The sequence below is a fragment of the Esox lucius genome, chromosome 10 (assembly GCF_011004845.1).
Source record: "Esox lucius isolate fEsoLuc1 chromosome 10, fEsoLuc1.pri, whole genome shotgun sequence".
Lineage (NCBI taxonomy): Eukaryota > Metazoa > Chordata > Actinopteri > Esociformes > Esocidae > Esox > Esox lucius.
In genome coordinates, this window is record NC_047578.1 from 15,224,154 (window position 1) to 15,248,420 (window position 24,267).

General features: G+C 41.8%; 1 protein-coding gene across 1 annotated transcript in view; it reads left to right on the top strand.

Annotated features, from left to right (window-relative positions):
• The window catches only part of trappc9 (trafficking protein particle complex 9), a 221,208-nt gene that overhangs the window by 42,018 nt on the left and 154,923 nt on the right, over nucleotides 1–24,267 (top strand). The window contains 3 exon segments of the mRNA XM_034294766.1: nucleotides 4,181–4,266; nucleotides 12,567–12,693; nucleotides 16,919–17,051. Of these exon segments, the coding sequence (XP_034150657.1) occupies nucleotides 4,181–4,266; nucleotides 12,567–12,693; nucleotides 16,919–17,051 (346 nt within the window).

Below are 24,267 nucleotides of genomic sequence, written 5' to 3' on the forward strand. Positions count from 1 at the left end.
AGGACGAGATATCGAGAGAGACTGAGAAGGGAAGACAGAATTAAAAACAGAGTGAGTGTACCAACTGACTATTGGTACTTAGAACATTTAGGAAGCAGTTTGAAACTGTGTTCATTAGGTTGTGAGGTTATCTGAGGATGAGAGGATGTAAAGTCAAGGAGTAGCTGTGAGATGTGGGGAACTGAATGGGGTAATATACCATTCCTCCTGTCTCATTACATGTGCAATGAGCCTCACATATTATACGTTTCAACACTTTACTTTATGTTCATTCCTACTCTCCTTTTTTCTTCTTTAGGTGAACTCCCCTCAACCAGCTTTGCCAGAGCTTGTTCTTACAGAAGCATGCTAACTGATAATGTCTTGCAACAACTATTCCTCGTGAATGTAGTAGATGTGAATGTTCTCCGTGCGTAGTCCATGCGTAAGCACCCTTCAAAGAGTTTTTGAAAACCACAAATCTCTTCGATACGTAAAATATTTTCATCACTCATTTGATGAAAAAAGAAAATCCTACGTCACTACTTGAATCTGTTGCTGCATTCTGCTCTATTCATCTGCATTCTGCTCTATTCATCTACATTCTGCTCTATTCATCAAGCCCTATAAACCCCTGAAACAGATGGACCCTCTGGGGCCATGCCCCTCACATGAGGGCTGTGCGTTTGTCAAGGGGTGGCAGCCAAGCTGCGTTCAAGGCGAGCAGCTCAAATGCCCCATTTTGCTGCCCCGGGCTAGGTGGTTCTCCCTAGGAAGTTGGCCTGAATCTGATACTGGAGCGGGTGCGTTCAAATATGTCCGTGTCTTGAATTCTGGATGTGGTTTATTAAAGGACGTGTCATGTATGCACTTTACCTAACGTACGTTGGAAATAGCATTTTCAATAGCATGAAAGGAAAATAATTTCCTTTCATGCTAATTTTTTCTTGCCGTTCCTATTTACTAAATAGCCCTCAAGTTAAATTCTGAATTAAGCAGAAGCCTGGTGCAAAGTTGATATAATGAAACTTTTCATTATTTTAACCTGGGTAGGAAATATACTTTTTGGTTCACAAGCCACTGTGGCTGGTGGATGCCCATATTTTACCAGCCACTCATTATTTTACCAGACACATTTTGATCTCACAGCAAATGATAAATAAAAGAAAACAAACACATGCATGTGTTTCAAAATCTGAAGACATGTATTGAAAATCAAAGAACAAAAAACATTACAAACATTTTCTTTAAATACTATATACTCTGATCAAAACAATGAAGGGAACTCTTAAATCACACATATGGTCTCAATGAAGGAAATATATTAAATTGTGTAATTCGTTGAGAACAAAATGATGTAACAACAGTCAGTGGAAACCAAAATCACCAACTGATTGTGGGCTGGATTCAAACTCGAACCGAAAATCTAAGTAAACAGTTGAAAACACAGGCTGTTCCAACTCGCTTGAATTTCATCATGGCAACTTATAATGGGACACCATAGTGTGTATGGCCTCCATGTGCCTCCATAGTGTGTATGGCCTCCACAACGTCTCGACATGCTCCTGATCAGACGGTGGATGGTGTCCTGGGCGGATCTCCTCCCAGACCTGGATCAGGGCATAAGTGAGCTCCGGGACAGTCTGTGGCGCTACTTGGTGGCGTAGAATGCACTGATACATAGCGTCCCAGAGGTTCTCAATTGGATTCAGGTCTGGGGAACGTGAGGGCCAGTCAATGGCATCAATGCATTCGTCATCAAGGAACTGCCTACACACTCTGGCCACATGAGGCCAGGCATATTCTTGCACCAAGAGGAATTCAGGGCCCACTGCACCAGCGTAAGATCTGACGATGGGTCTGCTGTTTTTCCGATGAATGCTGACAGTGCGAACAGTACGTTTGCTCCTTTCATGCATTATACACTAGCCAATTTAGCACTTTTCCGGTGTTATCCTGTCGTTACTTTTGAGAAAATAAATGTTTCTTAATTTTTAATCGCAACAATATCGTAAAATCTCAACGTTATGCCGTTTATATTTGTGTTTCCCCCCCCCCCAAAAAATGTGGGTTGGATGTTTTTCCTATATCCCATTGCTGGGTAGTATTTTTGTTAATATGTGTTTTAGAATTTGAGCATCCAAGAAATGTTTGAGCAATTGGGTGTTGTGGGGTAAGACTTTTTGCCCAATGGGACTGACACAGTGAATCACAAAAATAATAGTGTAAATAATTCAAATGTTTTCTCTTTCTAGATACAATTTAATCAATCACCTTTTCACATTATAAACAATGTACTTCTCCTTCTCCCACAGGCTTTAAAGAAAATAATTGGCTAATATCGAGAACCCTTTCTGAAAAATGATTTGAGCCTGGTTAATCTTGTGGGCAGGACACTTCATAGTGTGTCTAGCATTTCTACAGAGCAGAACATCTCAGATCATCATATACAGGGCGATGAAACAAAACATGGATTTCATACATCAGAATCCTTCTCCAGGCATGCAGTTTTAATTTTTTTCCCCCCATTGCCCAGGCAAGCCAGATGCATTATTCAACACAGCATATTACTGAAGCTGATAGTCTTATGAGTCTGTGTGCATGCCCTGTGTTCAGTAGAGCCAGCTAAACATCTTCTATGCCTCCTGTGTTCTGTTCCATGGGCTCTATCTATCATGATTGACTTCAAAGCATATGGAAAAAAATTAACATCTCTTGTTATGGTACCAAAGACATAAAAAACAAAATTCTCCTCCAATACTACCCAAAACAGACCTTTTTTGTTTGTCCTGTCTTGGCCACAGTTGGTGAGACGGCACAAGCCGCGTTGTCAGCTGGCTACCGACACTCCCCCATGAACTGAATACTTACCGTCAGGTTGAGAAGTGTTAAAACTTCATGATATCTCTGTCTATAATAGGCAGCTGGTAGGTATGGAGAGAGGCCAGGGCGTGTCTCAGACAACACCCTATTCCCCTTCATCTGCACTGCATTTGGCATTCGGCTCAGATCAGGAGGAGGGCACTATGTGTGTCTTAGGAAAAGGATATCAGTTTGGATGCAGCCTAAGAGGCAAAGCCCAAATGAGATTGTTGCATCTCAGCTCTCCTCCTTCAGAAAAATCTTTCACATTTAATACGCTCTGTGAGGAGCGCACTTCAGAGACAGACCTGGGGTTCAGGGAGGCTCTTTTTGCATTTACATTATATAGATATCGGCTTCTTCGTTTGCTGGTTTGGACTGTAGTTTTAATTTCCCAAGGTGCATGGTAGGTTACTCTCCATAAATCCTCTCGATCCACCTGGTCATGCGTTCAGGGTTTGGCCTAAGAGAATTAAAATGTGATTTTGTGTGTGTGTGAGTGAGAAAGCAAGATATTGTGCACGCGCATGCTTGTCCCTGTGTGAACTGAGGTTCAGTCAGGGCCTCTGTTGAGATCATTTACTTTAGATTGGACAGTTGGACCCTGTTGAAGTGGTGATTGAGGAGCTATTTCCCACCTATTTCATTTTTGGTCTCCTTCCTAGAATCATTGTCGTATAATAGTCTCCTCCATGGCCAGATTACAATGTGGACCAAAGTTGGACCTCTGCGAACCCTGAAATGTTTTCTATTTCATTACATTTCCATGGTACCTTCTATCACAATGTACTGTCATAGTGTGCACCATAGGAGGTCATGATGATAACTGCTGAGAAAGTAAAAGGGTTCATAATGGATTTATTTTAATTAATTAAGGATTTGCATATCACATGCTTTTCTTAGTCATCAATCAGTGTTTACATAGTAAATGTAATCTGGTTGTGATCACAGTTCAACTGGTTGCCTCTTGTTCTGTCAACTGAACCCAGAAACCACCCGTTTACATCTTCCTCAGTCAGCGTGGCCTGGCAATACTTTACAGTAATTGGTTTTTAGTTGCCTCAAGTCACCTGTTATGCACAGGCTAATGGAGTATGTTCACAGAAAGGACATGTACATTTTGCAGAGAGCAAACAAATCTATATATAAAAAAAAAAAGAAAAAGAAACGTATGGCTTGTTTGATGTCCATTTTTGCTTGTTAAATGCTTTTCTGTCTGTGCTTACATTTATAGTGATATACATCCTGTTCAGACCTAATGCCGACATGAGGGTGTTCAGCGTGCTTTTTTTACCCATGGTGTTCACCTTATCAGACTGTTTGTGTTTTGTTTCCTTAGATTTTCAGTGGGTTCAGGGAGATGTGTGTGAGGTCCAGTTGATGGTCTATAACCCCATGCCCTTTGAACTGCGTGTGGAGAACATGGTAAGTAGATTGTGAACGTCCCTTCATCATTTGCACATTACAAGCCAAACCACTGTGATAATTACTAGTCATTACACTATGCATACTGAAACAATGTAGGAAGACCCAAACTGATGTGGGGCTATTACTTATGATGGTTTTCACCCAACATAGCCTGACAATGCCGGTGTACAGTCTAGAACTTCTCTATTAAGGTAACTGAGAGGAAAAACGAATTCTCTCCTCTCCATATTAGTCCACTCTTGAAAATCCCGTCACCGTCAGAAGCTGAGGCCAATTCAAGCGGCTGCTTAATTACCACCGCCATTTTAAGTTCTCACATTGCCACCGAGAAATCGTATTAAAACACCTTATTGGTGTTCCACCCTCACCCTCTATTGAAATCTTTCACTCTATTATTTTGTATTTTTCTCTCTTGGTTTCCTTCTCTGTCATGCACATACACCTAAGTCAGGAAATAATTGGACACTGACAAGTTTTGTTATTTTGTCTGTTTACCTAAATATATTCATGTTAAGTTACTTAATGAATGTGGGCATGAGGTGCAGTCTCTCAGCTTTAATTTAGGAAGTATTTAGGAAATACAGCTCTCTAGTATGTAGCCCCCTCTTTTTCAAGGGACCACAAGCAATGGGACATTTGACTCAAAAGCTCTTTCATGGACAGGTGTGGGCTATTCCTTCGTTATCTTTTTTCATCAATTAAGCAGGTTAAAGGTCTGGAGTTGATTCCAGGTGTGGCATTCACATTTGGAAGCTGTTGCTGTGAACCCACAACATATGGTCAAAGGAGCTCTCAATGCAAATGTAACAGGCCATCCTTATGCTGCAAAATAACAATCCTTCAGAGAGATAGCAGGAACATTTTGAGTTGCCAAATCAACAGTTTGGTGCAATCTGAGAAAAAGTATGCACTGGTGAGCTCTGCAACACAAAAAGGAAGACAACTGGTAAAGAAAAAAAAACTTCACAACATCCAGCCAAGTGAAGAACACTCTCCAGGAGGTAGGCATATCATTATCCAAGTCTACCATAAAGAGAAGACTTAATGAGAGCAAATACAGAGGGTTCACCACAAGGGGCAAACCATTCATAAGCCTCAAGAATAGAAAGGCTATATTAGACTATGCCAAAAAACATCTAAAAAAGCCAGCCCAATTTTGGAACGGAATTCTTTGGACAGATGAAACTAATATCAACCTGTACCAGAATGATGGGAAGAAAAAAGTATGGAGAAGGCTTGGAACAGCTCATAATCCGAAGCATACCACATCATCTGTAAAACACGGTGGAGGCAGTGTGATGGCATGGCCATGCATGGCTTCAAATGTAACTGGGTCACTAGTGTTTACTGATGATGGGACAGAAGACAGAAGCAGCTGGAGGAATTCTGAAGTGTATAAGGATATATTGTTTGCTCAGATTCAGCCAAATTCAGCGAAGGTGATTGGATGGTGCTTCACTTTACACATGACACAAAACATGCTGCAAAAGCAACCCTGGGTTTCTTTAATGTTAAGAAGTGGAATGTTCTGCAATGGCCAAGTCAATCACCTGATCTCAACCTGATCAAGCATGCATTTCACTTGCTGGAGACAAAACTTAAGGCAGAAAGATCCACGAACAAACAACTGAAGACAGTTGCAGTAAAGGCCTGTGAAAGCATCACAAAGAAGGAAACCCAGCATTTGGTGAGTTCCAGACTTCAAGCAGTCATTGCCTGCAAAGGATTCTCGACAAAGTATTAAAAATGTATGTTTTATGATTGTGTTAATTCGTCTAATTACTTTTGAGCCCGTGAAATAAGGGGACTGTGTATGAACATGGTTGCAATTCCTAAAAGTTTAATACTATATTTTTGTTCAACCCCTTCAATTAAAGCTGGAAGTCTGCACTTTAATTGCATCTCAGTTGTTTCATTTCAAATCCATTGTGGTTCCGTGTAGAGCCATGGTTATGAAAATTGTCAGCGTCCAAATATTTTCGGCCCTAACTCTAAGCTGTTCAGCGGAGGCCCATAAAAAGAGCTGTTACTTGAATGTGTATAGATCCATTGTAATGTATGCATAGAGTACCTTCAGAAAGTATTCACACCCCTTCAGTGGATAAGTGGCCCAGCCAAAGCCCTGACTTGAAACCCGTTAAACATCTGTGGGGAGACCTGCAGATCATAGTTCACTGACGGTCCCCATCCTGTCTGACAGAGCTTGGAAGAATGGGAGAAACCGCCCAAATCCAGGTGTGGGAAGCTAGTAGAGCCATACCCAAAAAGAGTCAATGCTGTGATTGTTGCCTAAAGCGCTTTTACAAAATACTGAATGAAGGGTCTGAATAAATCGTCTCAATAAAGGGTCTGAATAAAGAAATACTTGCAATTTTTTTTATATTTGAACAATCAACAATTTATAATTGTACATTTATAACACCACTAAATGTGGAGAAATTCAATGGGTCTGAATATTTTCCGAAGGCCCTGTAATTTCTATTTAGTTTTAGAATTTTTTGTGGCCTGTGGTGTTTTGTTTTAATACAGCATCTCTAGCGGGCCATATTCTGCCCACCCCTCATTTAGATGCAAAACAATAATTCGCTGAAACCCGTAATTGGACACTAGAGCTCAAATGGCCGTGGAAGGCTGTGGGTTTGCTGACTGTACACTGTAACAGAAAGGAGAAAACGGGTGGGTTTACTGTTCCAACAGCAACCACACGTGTTTTTGTTCATGCTTGTGTGTCTGTATTTTCTAAAATTAGATTTTTGACGTGACAGAATATTGCAAGGTCAAACTGATCATTAGCGATTCTCCCCTATGCTGTCAGGGGGGTGTCTGAAACGGTCACTTAGCCAGCGAAGAGACACACATCGTAAGCCACCTGAGGATGGAGAGATGAAATCACAGATGAGGACAAATTCCCCCTCCTGTTTTTTCCTTTCATGGCAGCTGGCAGCCTCAGGTGGCCTGTGCTGGAACATCTCAGATGGTGTCCAGGTCGACCCGGCGTAAATACACACTATGGTGTTGGTCACGGGCTGACCCTGAACACGGCTTACATACTACGTTTTCTGTTTAGCACCCAGGCTGCTCTTGTCTGTACAATCCTGGCACGGTAGAACCAATGCAGTTGTCCCGGAAGTGCAAACACCATCGTTCATGTGCCACGGTGGCAGGCTCAGACAAACTCTGTCTTTGAAAGAAATGCCAACGTTTCTGATAACTGAGGCGGGCAGGCTGCTGAATGCTGCTGACCCTGTGCAGGCACCAGGGAGAGATGGAGGAGGGTAGCTGGGATGTAGCCATCCACCGCATTAAAACTAACTTCTGCTTGTGTTGTGTACAACTACCCATTCTCCCTTTCTCTCTCTGTGACTTAGACACAAATGCGTCTCTCACACACACACACACACACACACACACACACACACACACACACACACACACACACACACACACACACACACAGCACTTTGCCTCCCAGTCCCCCCTGCCGTTTACCAAGGTGACCTGACCACACCAACAGACACACAAGCACTCTCTTTCTTTTGGCCTCTTTGTCTCTCTCTCAATCTCTTACACACACACACACAGAGAAAAAGAGGCAAACACACACCTACTATCAAGGTGACCTGGCTGCTGGGCAGCTCTATCCGTTCTTCTGAGTAACCACATGCCTCCTGCAGAAATGCCCAGCTCTGCTTTGTCCTGCATTGAATTTACCATTCAAACACTGCACTTACTGCCCCCCCGCTCATTGATACAGAGGCTGCCAGTGCCATGAGGTTTTTACCCCTCACCCGCCCACCCTGCCTAATAATGAAATGCGTCTCACCTTGTGGATATCCATGTGGGGGGGGTTATTTCCATGAGGGAGAAATTAAGTTGTTTATTAACAAAAACACATCTTGTTTTTGATCGAGTATTGCTTAAAGTTATCTCGATTGGTATGAAGGATACATTAATTTTTCAGACTTTTGAAGTGCTGCAGTGGGGAGAACAAGTATTTGATACACTGCCGATTTTGCAGGGTTTCCCACTTACAAAGCATGTAGAAGTCTGTAATTTGTATCATAGGTACTATTCAATTGTGAATGACGGAATCTAAAACAAAAATCCAGAAAATAACATTGTATGATTTTTAAGTAATTAATTAGCATTTTATTGCATGACATAAGTATTTGATACATCAGAAAAGCAGAACTTAATATTTGGTACAGAAACCTTTTTTTGCAATTACAGAGATCATACATTTCCTGTAGTCCTTGACCAGGTTTGCACACACTGCAGCAGGGATTTTGGCCCACTCCTCCATACAGACCTTCTCCAGATCCTTCAGGTTTCAGGGCTGTCGCTGGGCAATACAGACTTTCAGCTCCCTCCAAAGATTTTCCTATGGGTTCAGGCCTGGAGACTGGCTAGGCCACTCCAGGACCTTGAGATGCTCCTTAGTTGCCCCGGCTTTGTGTTTCGGGTCATTGTCATGCTGGATGACCCAGCCACGACCCATCTTCAATGCTCTTACTGAGGGAAGGAGGTTGTTGGCCGAGATCTCGCGATACATGGCCCCATCCATTTTCCCCTCAATACAGTGCAGTCGTCCTGTCCCCTTTGCAGAAAAGCATCCCCAAGAATGATGTTTCCACCTCCATGCTTCACGGTTGGGATGGTGTTCTTGGGGTTGTACTCATCCTTCTTCTTCCTCCAAACAGCGAGTGGAGTTGAGACAAAAATATAGCAGACCACATGACCTTCTCCCATTCCTCCTCTGAATCATCCAGATGGTCATTGGCAAACTTCAGACGGGCCTGGACATGCGCTGGCCTGAGCAGGGGGACCTTGCATGTGCTGCAGGATTTTAATCCATGACGGCGTAGTGTGTTTCTAATGGTTTTCTTTGAGACTGTGGTCCCAGCTCTCTTCAGGTCATTCACCAGGTCCTGCCGTGTAGTTCTGGGCTGATCCCTCACCTTCCTCATGATCATTAATGCCCCATGAGGTGAGATCTTGCATGCCCAGCCCGAGGGAGATTGACCGTCATCTTGAACTTCTTCCATTTTCTAATAATTGCGCCAACAGTTGTTGCTTTCTTACCAAGTTGCTTGCCTATTGTCCTGTATCCCATCCCAGCCTTGTGCAGGTCTACAATTTTATCCCTAATGTCCTTACTCAGCTCTCTGGTCTAGGCCATTGTGGAGAGGCTGGAGTCTGTTTGATTGTGTGGACAGGTGTCTTTTATACAGGTAACGAGTTCAAACAGGTGCAGTTAATACAGGTAATGAGTGGAGAACAGGAGGGCATCTTAAAGAAAAACTAACAGGTCTGTGAGAGCCGGAATTCTTACTGGTTGGTAGGTGGTCAAATACTTATGTCATGCAATAAAATGCAAATTAATTATTAAAAAATCATACAATGGGATTTTCTGAATTTTTGTTTTAGATTCCATCTCTCATAGGTGAAGTGTACCTATGATAAAAATTGACGACCTCTACAAGTTTTGTAAGTAGGAAAACATGCAAATTCAGCAGTGTATCAAATACTTGTTCTCCCCACTGTATAATAATTTTTAAAAGAAGTGTTCAAGGATGGAGTTAAGATGGATGTGTCGGTCATTTAGCATGCAAAATGTGAAACTGGAATTAATCGTCCATCCATTGCTCATCCTAGCTTATGTTAACTCTGTCTATATGTTCGCAACAGAGTTACCAGTCCTGAGCGTGGGAAGACTTTTGTTTTAAGGCACTGTAATAAACCATTCATATGGCATTCATAAAATGTGTTAACTTTTAATTGGTCGTTACTCACTCATTTCTAGAACGTCACTACCCTTTTGTAATGTCTTTGGCAGCCACTAACGTGAGTTCTATAAATACTGAAAAAAATTCAGGCTACAATATTACATCCATTAAATTGGCCGACATTTTACAGCTACCTGGTATGAAAATAAATGCACAAAACAGGATATTTCAGGAAATATGTAGGCATGTACATTTTTCAAATCATTGGCTTAATTACATTTTCAAATATGTGACGATTAATAACTGGTGAACGGCTGTTTATAAAAGCCTTAAATGGTTTATGGTTATCAGAAAGCTTCCTGCCAATTGCTGTGGAGAACTAACTATCAGTGCTCTCTTGAATATGTCTGCCTGTGAATTCTGCGTACACTATGGTTTTTCTCTCTGTAATTGATAAATCAGCATCTTGGTGAGGTCATCGCGTTCCAGTATTAATCACTGTATTGTAATGTGATTTTACCTAAATGAATACCATGATTCTGTGATAATGGCATAACGATCAGGTTTCTGAACCCTGCAGTCCTAACAATGCTCTCAGGCTGACTAACTACACACCCACACAAACATACACACTGCGTCAGCAATAGTAGGTCGGGCTAATTAACCTTTTCATGAATGTTTGCAAATGAGTTATTTCCAATAGGTTGACTTTAATATTTGTTATCCAGTAAAGGGATGCTATTTATATTCTCTTGATAGCAAGGAGCGAGAGGTATGGCTTTATAAATCATTTATCACACTGCCACAGTGGGTCTCTATGACTTTAGAGACACCCCCCCCGCCCCATTTCCAAGCACTCCAGTGAGGTAGCGTCTGCACTTTGATAGAAGGTACTGATGGTCTGGTCTGTGACGTCATCGGCAGTCTGGTGACCCGGGAGTTGATGTGAATGTGACCACCGTTTTTTTGTAAATATTTCCAACTGAGAAGCGGCCAAGGTGCTTGGTTTTTACATAGGACAGCATGTGCATTTCAAATGGCCTACGCTCGGTCACCCAGTTGTCTGCATCGACAACCTTGAAATAACATTACAGTAGATAGCATATTCCACTTCTAGATGTTTTTCCTTTCTTTGTGTTCTTGGTAGTATGCCAGCTTGTAAATAGCCTAAAAAAAAGAGGAGTACATTATAGCAGTTAGTGATTTTAAAGTATTCCTCTGACACTCCTAATCCAGGCTACAATAACAGATAATTTTTACTAGTATATGCCTTAGCTGAATTTATAAACGCTACTATAACAGATTAAGATGTTACACCAGCATATGCTCCTCTTAGATAATCGTGTTGACAACCCCACAACTTTCCAACTATCTTCTTCCTCCTCTTCCTCCTCCTCCTGGCATAGCTGTGACATTCCCGTGATACTGTCTCCTTTCTGTGTGTGTGTGTGTGTGTGTGTGTGTGTGTAGAGTATCCTCTTCTCTCTCAGTGGGAAGAAGTGCAATTGTCTCCTTGGGAGATGGCGGTGCCTGCTGGGGCTGATCTCATCTCAACAACATCAGAGCTAGATTAGGATGATGAATTACCGGGAGCCCTGGGAACTACTCCCACCCAACTTGCCTTCCTCCCTCCCACCATGGCACTGGGGCCCAGGGTTTTAAATACTTCCCAGTGGTTTCCACTCCGTTTCTTTACGACCAGATTACGGTGATGGATTACAGGGAAGGCAGGGAACTACCATGGCTCACCCAGGGCACTGTGGTGCGGGGTCAGGGTCTGCTGTGCGGCTAGGAACCTTGCAGGTGACAGTAGGGCACACGACCAGAGATTTGTGAAGGGTCTGAACTCATTTCCTCTTGTCCCCGTTGCCCGTCCTCTCCCCGCCCCCTCAAAACTTTGACAATTTGATGAGAAGGCCGTGTACCTTTAACTCTGCTTCTTCGCTTCCTTTTTGGCATTGTGGAGGTGAAGAGGTGAAGCCGGGAGTTGAGGAAAAATGAGTTTGATTCACCCGCTGTCAACTGTAGACCTCTCAAGTGGGAGAGATATGAGAAATGCATGGCTCATTATGTGACTTCAATCCCATTGTGTCACATTGGAACAGTGAAATTGGATTAATTAGATACACTTGATTTGGTTAAAATCAATGAAGTCACACTGTGTGACTTTGACAAGTGTCTGCTCTCTACAGTATTATAATTTCAGTTCTGTGTGAGTTGGATTTCCTGCTGTTCCCATTGAAGCTGCTGTTCAAAGTTTCGGTTTGTGTTTGCAATTATGTGGTCCACATTTGATTTTACACCCTTTGATAATGTTCCATCAAGTCATCTGAATGAAGCTCCAGTGATAACATTCATTTTAATGACCAGTTACAATGCATCTCATTTAGTTTCGTATCCCTAAATCTTTTGACATTCATGCCCTTTTTAAGTACAGGCTCTATTTTGTTACAGTACAATGTCATATGCCCAGACTCATCTGTTGGTCACAACAGGTGTTGACTAACAGTGAAAAGCCTTTTTAAATGGCCTTTTCCAATGTGTTGTCCCTTGCCCAACTCACCTGTTCAGGGTTTGCTGACATCAGGCGTGGAGTTTGAGTCCCTACCTGCCGCCCTGTCTCTCCCTGCGGAGTCGGGCCTGTACCCCGTCACCCTAGTGGGTGTGCCACGCACGGCAGGGAACATCACGGTCAACGGTGAGTCCAGCTCCATTTCATCCTTGCAATTTGTTGCACATTCCTTACACAAACTTTGACAGCTTCTCTGTAATACTTATTCATTTAATAGTTATTAGTCATTCATGTTAAAGTTATTTCTTCACTGACATTTAGAAACATTTTGATATGTGACAAACAAGGACATAGATGCCGGAGGGGATTTACCCCTCCAATATTAGTTGCAGGTCAGTTGGTCCTTTCCAATAATAAGATCACTTTGTGAAAATTATGAAATGTCCCCCTCGATATGAAACTGAGATCTACGCCCTTGTTGACAACAGACAGTGTAATAGATAATGAGATGACAAGAAAGATTTCTCACAAAATATCCCGAAACTCTCATGCAATATGTGAAAAAATACAGTAATTATTTTATATAACAAACTGTCATTTTCAGAATCATAATATCAAAAACAGAACGGGTGTTATTACAGCTTTTGCCACTGATATTTGTTTATTTTTTAATTTGGCCATGCATTTCACTGACTGTGTGTCTGGATTGGAATGATTTGGCATTTTTATTTGCTTTGTATTAATGCGTACTGGTTTAAAAAAATATCCATTTGCAGATCAAGATTATACAACCAATATTGCAACTTTTAGTACTGTTTTGTTTCATGTCATTTACAGGTATAACAAAGGCATAATGTACTTTTTGTGTTTATATTAATCCCATCAAAAATATACATTAGATTGCAGTGCAACAATAATACATTTCCTAAAATATGTTCTATACCCATTTGAAAAGAAACAAGATATTCATGTTTTTGATATTACACATTCTCTCAGGTGGCCCCATTTCTCAGGTGACCCCATAGCAGGGGACCTCACACTATACTGCTAAACTGTCTTTCAGCCTACCAAGCTGGTTGTGCTTGCATCCTTTTTCTTGTCTTCCATGCAGCCTGCCAGTTTTGTTGTTATGAGATTAAGAATATATTGTTATCTATCTTTTGTTCAGATTATAATGTATTGGGATATCCGTTGACATGTCCAGTAATGTAAATTGCTGCCGCATCTCTCTATCCCATTATGATTATCCTTTGTTTCTAAACTTGCTATTTGCAATATAATTTACTATGTTTTACTGCCATTACCTCTACAGTTCCATCATTTGATGCCATTACTGCTTTTGACTCTGATCATTTCTTAATTCTTCTTTTTTTTATTCTTCTTAACCGTCCATCTGGGTGGGTTTGTGTATTATAAACTGTCCTTTTTTGGTGTATCCCTGCTGGGTGTAGTTGCTGTTACTTGTTGTCAGTTGAGTCCTGGCAATGAGTAAATGCTCCACCAAGAACAAGATGACAAGGGCTTCTATTTCCATTCTGTTTTGTCATGATTCTTCCACAGTTGCTTCTGTCAGATTTGTCACGAGATTCACTTGGTGCGTTTCGGCTTGAATCATGCTATGCCTGCCCTTGTCCGTTTTGGTTAGCATATTTTCTATTCCCAGCTGTCCTCAGTTACACTCAAGAGACAGGTTTTGTTCTTGTGGAAGTTAAAAGCTGACATGAATTATTGTTTCCCTGTGTCTTTGTCTGAGTCAGTGCATTCATGCGTGGCATTAATGAAAGCAAAGAATCTCCAGTGTAGCCAGATGATTTTTGTTTGTTGGGTCATGCTGCAGATTGGTAGAGCATCTCCAGGTTGCACTACAATCTCCTAAGTAAGGAAGCCAGTTTCAGCAGGCTACTCAATGGTCCAATATTTATTGAGTTCATGGACATGCTGAGAGCTACGTATTACTCTCTTTAATTAATGGGATGCATGTTCCTTACATCTGGATGGTATGGAGGAGGTAAGACTAGTTCAAATGCCTCTTGCAGAATCCTTGCGTCAAGGGCAAACCAGAAGACCCTCTCTTTTTACCACACAGTGTTGATTCTCAGCCTCAAGAGGCTACAGGGAAGCTTTTTATCTATCAAAGCCCCTATCAGAAGTGGCCCTCTGCCTTCTTTGCCTCTCTTCACACATGCTCAAAGTGGTGGCACCACCAAGTAGCTTTGCCAAATAGATGTTGTTGTCCCCCCAAAACGAATGAACATTTTGAATGTATGTATTGACTTGTGACAAACAACTTGAAATGGAACATTGTTTCTTCAGGATGCAGGCTCTGCGACCAATGGAATAGTGATGGGTTTTCCCCCCTGTCCCCAAGGAGGGACCCTCAACCATTACAGAGTCGGATCGCGGACACTCATAACGACAGACTCTTATCTCAGGGGACTGGTAACTCTGTTGTGCCAGTGTTTACTGTTAATGACCAACAACAAGGGGCTTAAAATTTAGTTCAGGTTGTTCATGTGCTATGAGTGCAGTCCCCAAAATCTTTGATACCTTCCTTCAGGGAACCAAGGTTACAGACGTAATTTTAAGTTACATAACATACTATGGCATAAACGAATAAATGATATTATGATAATATATGTAATGCTATTTGTAGTAATTGGTTTTTGTATTCCAATGTTAAGACCTTCAAATCCACCAAATAATGAGTCTATTAATCTGATATAAAAGCCTGTTCATCGACAATTGAAACTGCTGAGCGTAGTTGATAATTACTCTGATAATTGCCTTGAAACTAAAAGTAAACTGTCCCGAAACTAATTTCACACATAATAAAAGATTAAATACATTTAATCTGTTAGTGGTTGTGGGGTGGGGGGGTTGTAAATTGAGTTGATGGGAAGCAAACGATAATTATGTAATCACTGATTGCAAATTAAGATTAAGACCTTCCATTCTATTGCGCGACATAAAGCACCTGCACTGCAGCTGTACTCCCTGACAGTCCTAAAGAATCGCAAGACAACACCCTTTACCAACTAATGGCAAATGAAAAATGTTGTGACATGAGCACGATGGACCTGAGTTTTGCCATCAGTGTTGACTCAAACCAGAACAACCGGAGGCAATTGCGCACTACAGCTGAGCAAACAAAATATCACATGATATATTGCCGTACTGTGTATAGATAATCATGCCATTCATGATGTTCTGTATTACGTGTTGGTTTTTAGCTGTACTCTGTGAAGTGAGGAACTCGATGGCTTGTCGCAGTGTTCTACAACATGCTTGTCTTGAGCTAATATCAATAAACATCTGTTCTTGAATGACTTCTTCATTAGTCTGGAATACTGGCTATGAAAGACACAAGGGCCAAGGCAGCGGCAGTGATTCCACCTGAGCTGGTACTGAAGCCAAAAGGTGCACCAGCTCCCTGCCATACATCTTCTTGGGAGGAAAAACCAGAAAGCAACCTGTTTGTGCAACATCATCAAGATCTGTGTTGACTGTTAGGACTGTTTTTGACGCTGATGCCATTAAGGGGACTCATTTTTGACTCATTAACTTAATCTGCTGACTGCTTTACTATCAACCCTTATTCTTTATAATGATATCATTGCTTTTGTTCAGATTTTTTTAAATGATCACCACACTTGGCACTTACACCACTAATAATTTATTTCGCCTGTCCACAATGTCAAAGTGGAAGACTTATTTATTTACAGTTCTGGGAAAAATGTATAGATCACAGCACCTTTTTCTTTCCTTTCCAAAAAAGTTGAAAAGGAACGTTTTGAGTGGGGGTGGGGGGGGGTGGGGGAGCGGGGGAGCTTCAGACAGCCAGGTGCTTCTGCTGTGATGGCACTCCCAGCCGAGTCTTTATAACGTGTACTGACTCACTGTTTGGATTTTAAAACATCATTAATTACTGTAATCTGCATTTAGTCATCATCGTACAGCACGGTAATTGCCCGTAATGTTGTTGCCATGGTTAACTGAAATGGCATGATTTTGCAATGGGGTTGAGTTTTGCATGTGTTTGCGTGTAGGAAATAGAGGAGGGTGGATGAGACCAGCTGTCTTGTAAACCTTCGTTATGCCACAGCGGGAGTCCAGCTCTGGACTAAACCAAACCAAGACATGCAGCTCTCCTTCCATTGTTTTCCCATTCCCATTCCACACACGTTTATATGCTACAATAAAATGCATCCATATTGTATAGATCCTTTTCCCATAACCCATAGTTTCCAAAGTCACCTTATGTAGATGGGGACAGTTATTTGACTGTCGGTTTTGGAGGGCACTGACTTCTCTACATCTCTTTGTCCCTCTACCCCCCCCATGTTCTCCCTCTACCCCCCATGTTCTCCCTCTGTCTCTATCCGTTCCTCTCTTTCTCCTGTGTTCTCTGTAGGCTACCACACGTCAGTGTTCGGTGTAACCAGTGACTGTCTCCTGGACAGTCTGACCAGTGTGAGGACTAGTGGTTGTTTGGTGGAGGTCATCCCATCACTGCCCCGTCTTCAGCTCAGCACCTCTCTACCACGGTGAGACTACCCCTGTTGTGAGCAAGAGACACACTGAATATCTAATTTGCCTTTTGTAGTCCAGCGCTAACCCACCTGTATCTACAGACCCAGTATGTTTGCATTTCTATTTAAGGCATGTAGCAGAGGTTCGTACCCCGAGCCACTTATAGTAGTGAGGACATGCATACGTGTTGATACTGTCCCCTCCTGGGAACGGAACCCACAAACCTAGGGTTGCTATCACAACTCTTTACCAGCTTAGCTACACTGGGACGTTAACCGTCGAGTCAAAGATAGCTGAGCAAGTATAACATGGAGCATAGTTTGCCCTGCGTCATTAAACTCAAATAAAACCACAAATTCCTATGTTCTTTGTTTAAAGCTGTGTCATTCACGAATGGCTATAGGTCTTCATTTTAATGTCTGGCCACACAATGTAGGGCAGATCGGAGGGGCTAAAAGCTATTACCACTTTTTTCTACTTTTCATGTTTGGGTCTTCTTATCAGTCATCAAACCAGTCACCCCTGATTGCTACTCGTTACCAATTGCTTTAAAAGTCCTCCGATTCCTTTGGTAAAAGCAAGTACCCCGAAATAACCTCCCAAAATAGCACTTTTCCTGTCTCTATAAAATCTTCCCCTTTAGTCAAACACTTGGAAGATTATAAAGAAGCTGCGGTGGGAAAGTTAAACTGACTAACGTTTCTTACTATGTTTATCTCCACCACAAACAGCGTCTATGTATGCTGTTTGCCACTTGCTGTTTTAACAGCGTATTAGCCAATAATAAGCTTTACTGGTATCTACTAACTTAATGGACTAGTCATAAGAATTGAGCAATTGCTAGAGAATCTGCCAAAGCTATTTCATTTCATGGCATAAGAACTTATTTCTTTATTTCATGGCAAAACAACATATTTTTTCTTTCATTTGTGAATGACATTTATACAATAACTATCAATCAATCAAATGTATTTATAAAGCCCTTTTTACAACAACAGTTGTCACAAAGTGCTTTACAGAGACACCCGACCTTAAACCCCAAGGAGCAAACAACAGTAGTGTTGGATTTCAGTGGCTAGGAAAAACTCCCTAAGAAGGTCGAATTTTAGGAAGAAACCTAGAGAGGACCCAGGCTCAGAGGGGTGACCAGTTCTCTTATGGCTAGAAAGTGCAGGGCCCAATAGGCAGGAAATCAATCCACCCACATTGCCAGGCATCAACCAAAGGTACACCCACCAACCGCAACCCCCCTGAATGAGGGCCGAGTATTGCCAGCAGCGTACAGCCCAATTGCACAAGCGCGCAACAGAGAGACAACAACAAGCCAGTGACTCTTCCCCCGAAATGCATTGGAGGGAGGGCATCCCAGTGGCGACGAGAGCCCACCTGGCAAGACCGCAAGGGTTGACAGTATCAAGCCTACTGGTCACCTTCACGCCCCCGGGCCAGGCTACACCTAATTATAAACCGTGCGGTAGAGATGAGTTTTTAGTAGACACTTGCACTGAGTTTGCATTTCTAACCTTAATTGGCAGATCATTCCACAGTAGTGGAGCTCTATGCGAAAAAGCCCTGCCGCCAGCTGTTTGTTTAGAAATTCTAGGTACAATTAAAAGGCCTGCATCTTCGATATAAGGTTACGTGTAGGTATGTATGGCTGGATCATTTCATCAAGGTAAGTAGGAGCAAGTCCATGTATTGATTTATAGGTTAACAGTAAAACCTTAAAATCAGCCCTAACCCTAACAGGCAGCCAGTGTAAGGATGCCAGGACAGGAGTAATGTGTTCAAATTGCTTTGTTCTAGTTAGGATTCTAGCAGCCGTGTGCAGCACTAATTGAAGTTTATTTATTAGTTTGTCTGGGTAACCAGAGAGAAAAGCATTGCAGTAATCTAGTCTAGAAGTAACGAAAGCATGGATATGTTTTTCTGCATCAGTTTTTGATAGAAAGTTTCTAATTTTTGCAATGTTTCGAAGATGAAAGGGTAACGCCTAGGTTTTTTACAGTTTTTTGGGATACGACCATGCAGCCGTCGAGGTTCACAGTGAGATCTGCTAACAACGCTATTTGTTTCTTGGGTCCTAAAACAAGCATTTCTGTTTTCCTTGAGTTTAAGAGCAAGAAATTATCTTCATCCACTTCCTAATATCTGAAACGCATGCTTCCAAAGTAGCTAATTTAGGGGCTTCTCCATGCTTCATTGAAATATATAACTGTGTGTCATCAGCGTAACAGTGAAAGTTTACATTGTGATTTCGGATTACATCGCCCAAAGGGAGCATATATAGTGAGAACAATAATGGGCCCTGAAACGACCCTTGAGGAACACCAAAGCATACCTTTGACTTGTCAGAGGATATGCCATCCACACTAACAAACTGATATCTTTCAGATAAATAAGATTTAAACCAGGCTAGAACATTTCCACGTAGCCCAATACGGGTTTCCAGTCTCTCTAAGAGAAGGGAGTGATCAATAGTGTCAAAAGCAGCACTAAGATCAAGAAGCAACAGGACGGATGCGGAACCTTTGTCTGAGGCCATTAGAAGGTCATTTGTTACCTTCACGAGTGCAATCTCAGTACTATGATGGGATCTGAAACCGGACTGGAGTATTTCATAAATGTTATTTGTCTTTAGGAAGGCATTCAGTTGTTGGGAAACACATTTTTCTAAGATTTTTGAGAGGAACGGGAGGTTCGATATTGGCCTATAATTGTTTAATACGTAGGGATCCAGATTATTTTTTTTTAGAAGAGGCTTATTTCCCGCAATTTTTGGTGAGTTTGGTACACATCCGGAGGAAAGGGAGCAATTTATTATGTTCAGCATTGGCTGACCTAGCACAGGAAATAGCTCCTTAAGTAATTTTGTTGGAATTGGGTCTAGCTGAGAGTTTGTGGGTTTAGAACTCATTACAAATTTAGTAAATGTGTCGACGATACGGAATCAAAAAATTAAAGTGTCCCCATTGACCTGGTCAGGGAGGTTCAGGATGTTTTTAGGACAACTGAGATTTTGAGGACCATAACTATTTAAGGAGGAGTCAGTTATTTGTTTTCTAATGGTGATGATCTTTTCATCAAAGTAGTTCATGTATTCATTACAAATAAAGTGAAGACCCACTTCGCTTGCTAAGCTTTGCTTTTTTTTTTACTTTGCAACTGTATCAAAGATACATTTTTGATTGTTTTTGTTCACCTCAATCAGGTTGGAGAAATAAGCTGATCGAGCAGACGTGAGGGATTTTCGGTATTGTAGTGTACTGTCTATCCAGGCTAGTCTAAATACTTCCAACTTGGTGTAGCGCCACTTTCGCTCCAATTTTCTGGAGGCTTGCTTAAGAGCTCTAGTATTGTCTGTGTACCAGGGAGCATGTTTCTTGTTGCATATTTCTTTAGTTTTTAGTGGTGCCACTGTGTCTAATGTATTTCGCAGTGTTGAGTTTAGATCCTCGATTTGATCGTTTACAGATTTATTTACTCTGTCGTTAATGAGCGAATGAGGAATTTATATGTAGTCCGAGAATTTATAGTACGGCTTTTGAAACTCATTGTTTGCGGAGCAAGTGGATTTCTATTTTTAACGGTAAATGTAATAAGACAGTGATCCAATAATCCAGGAATTTGGGGGAAAATTATTAGATCTACAATATCTATTTCTCGTGACAGGACTAAATCTAAGGTGTGATTGTGGCAATGTGTTGGACCTGAGACATGTTGGATAAAACCCATTGAGTCAATTATGGCTTCAAAGGCTTTTTGAAGAGGATCTTCATTGGAAGACCTTTCCATATGAATATTGAAATTGCCAAAAATGCCAATACTATCTGCCATGATGTAACGACTCGTCATGGTGTAGTGTTGGAGGGAACCAGGCGCAGGCAGATATCACGTTCGTTGGTTTTATTAAAACAACAAACAAACCAAACACGAACGGAAAACAATACTAATGACTGAATGAAATAAAAGTGCGCAACATGCGTCTTAACAATAAACATTCAAACAGTACATTAAACAACACTCACCGATTAACCTACAAACAGCACCAATGACAGCGACAGCAACAATGATCCACAATGTGGGGAGCAGAGGGGAAACATATATACACATACAAATGATACAAATTGGGACCTGGTGTGGAAGATTGGAAACATGTGACAGTCCGGGATGTGTTCGTGAGATATGGGAACTTGTGATAATATGGCACGGTGGCGCTGCTGCTCACCGCACCATGACAGTACCCCCCCCCAAAGGCCCGGCCACCGGACGGGCCAAGACGAACCCCAGCCCAAGGGAGGGGGGGCGGGGCAGCGCAGTACCCCCATCGGCACAAACCCGCCGAGGGGGCGGAACAGCTGCGACTAACCAGGGTGGCGGAGCCGTCGGGACAGGCCGGGGAGGCAGAACCGGCTGAAGATCAGGAGCCGGCAGTTGTCACAAAGTGCTTTACAGAGACACCCGACCTTAAACCCCAAGGAGCAAACAACAGTAGTGTTGGATTTCAGTGGCTAGGAAAAACTCCCTAAGAAGGTCGAATTTTAGGAAGAAACCTAGAGAGGACCCAGGCTCAGAGGGGTGACCAGTTCTCTTATGGCTAGAAAGTGCAGGGCCCAATAGGCAGGAAATCAATCCACCCACATTGCCAGGCATCAACCAAAGGTACACCCACCAACCGCAACCCCCCTGAATGAGGGCCGAGTATTGCCAGCAGCGTACAGCCCAATTGCACAAGCGCGCAACAGAGAGACAACAACAAGCCAGTGACTCTTCCCCCGAAATGCATTGGAGGGAGGGCATCCCAGTGGCGACGAGAGCCCACCTGGCAAGACCGCAAGGGTTGACAGTATCAAGCCTACTGGTCACCTTCACGCCCCCGGGCCAGGCTACACCTAATTATAAACCGTGCGGTAGAGATGAGTTTTTAGTAGACACTTGCACTGAGTTTGCATTTCTAACCTTAATTGGCAGATCATTCCACAGTAGTGGAGCTCTATGCGAAAAAGCCCTGCCGCCAGCTGTTTGTTTAGAAATTCTAGGTACAATTAAAAGGCCTGCATCTTCGATATAAGGTTACGTGTAGGTATGTATGGCTGGATCATTTCATCAAGGTAAGTAGGAGCAAGTCCATGTATTGATTTATAGGTTAACAGTAAAACCTTAAAATCAGCCCTAACCCTAACAGGCAGCCAGTGTAAGGATGCCAGGACAGGAGTAATGTGTTCAAATTGCTTTGTTCTAGTTAGGATTCTAGCAGCCGTGTGCAGCACTAATTGAAGTTTATTTATTAGTTTGTCTGGGTAACCAGAGAGAAAAGCATTGCAGTAATCTAGTCTAGAAGTAACGAAAGCATGGATATGTTTTTCTGCATCAGTTTTTGATAGAAAGTTTCTAATTTTTGCAATGTTTCGAAGATGAAAGGGTAACGCCTAGGTTTTTTACAGTTTTTTGGGATACGACCATGCAGCCGTCGAGGTTCACAGTGAGATCTGCTAACAACGCTATTTGTTTCTTGGGTCCTAAAACAAGCATTTCTGTTTTCCTTGAGTTTAAGAGCAAGAAATTATCTTCATCCACTTCCTAATATCTGAAACGCATGCTTCCAAAGTAGCTAATTTAGGGGCTTCTCCATGCTTCATTGAAATATATAACTGTGTGTCATCAGCGTAACAGTGAAAGTTTACATTGTGATTTCGGATTACATCGCCCAAAGGGAGCATATATAGTGAGAACAATAATGGGCCCTGAAACGACCCTTGAGGAACACCAAAGCATACCTTTGACTTGTCAGAGGATATGCCATCCACACTAACAAACTGATATCTTTCAGATAAATAAGATTTAAACCAGGCTAGAACATTTCCACGTAGCCCAATACGGGTTTCCAGTCTCTCTAAGAGAAGGGAGTGATCAATAGTGTCAAAAGCAGCACTAAGATCAAGAAGCAACAGGACGGATGCGGAACCTTTGTCTGAGGCCATTAGAAGGTCATTTGTTACCTTCACGAGTGCAATCTCAGTACTATGATGGGATCTGAAACCGGACTGGAGTATTTCATAAATGTTATTTGTCTTTAGGAAGGCATTCAGTTGTTGGGAAACACATTTTTCTAAGATTTTTGAGAGGAACGGGAGGTTCGATATTGGCCTATAATTGTTTAATACGTAGGGATCCAGATTATTTTTTTTTAGAAGAGGCTTATTTCCCGCAATTTTTGGTGAGTTTGGTACACATCCGGAGGAAAGGGAGCAATTTATTATGTTCAGCATTGGCTGACCTAGCACAGGAAATAGCTCCTTAAGTAATTTTGTTGGAATTGGGTCTAGCTGAGAGTTTGTGGGTTTAGAACTCATTACAAATTTAGTAAATGTGTCGACGATACGGAATCAAAAAATTAAAGTGTCCCCATTGACCTGGTCAGGGAGGTTCAGGATGTTTTTAGGACAACTGAGATTTTGAGGACCATAACTATTTAAGGAGGAGTCAGTTATTTGTTTTCTAATGGTGATGATCTTTTCATCAAAGTAGTTCATGTATTCATTACAAATAAAGTGAAGACCCACTTCGCTTGCTAAGCTTTGCTTTTTTTTTTACTTTGCAACTGTATCAAAGATACATTTTTGATTGTTTTTGTTCACCTCAATCAGGTTGGAGAAATAAGCTGATCGAGCAGACGTGAGGGATTTTCGGTATTGTAGTGTACTGTCTATCCAGGCTAGTCTAAATACTTCCAACTTGGTGTAGCGCCACTTTCGCTCCAATTTTCTGGAGGCTTGCTTAAGAGCTCTAGTATTGTCTGTGTACCAGGGAGCATGTTTCTTGTTGCATATTTCTTTAGTTTTTAGTGGTGCCACTGTGTCTAATGTATTTCGCAGTGTTGAGTTTAGATCCTCGATTTGATCGTTTACAGATTTATTTACTCTGTCGTTAATGAGCGAATGAGGAATTTATATGTAGTCCGAGAATTTATAGTACGGCTTTTGAAACTCATTGTTTGCGGAGCAAGTGGATTTCTATTTTTAACGGTAAATGTAATAAGACAGTGATCCAATAATCCAGGAATTTGGGGGAAAATTATTAGATCTACAATATCTATTTCTCGTGACAGGACTAAATCTAAGGTGTGATTGTGGCAATGTGTTGGACCTGAGACATGTTGGATAAAACCCATTGAGTCAATTATGGCTTCAAAGGCTTTTTGAAGAGGATCTTCATTGGAAGACCTTTCCA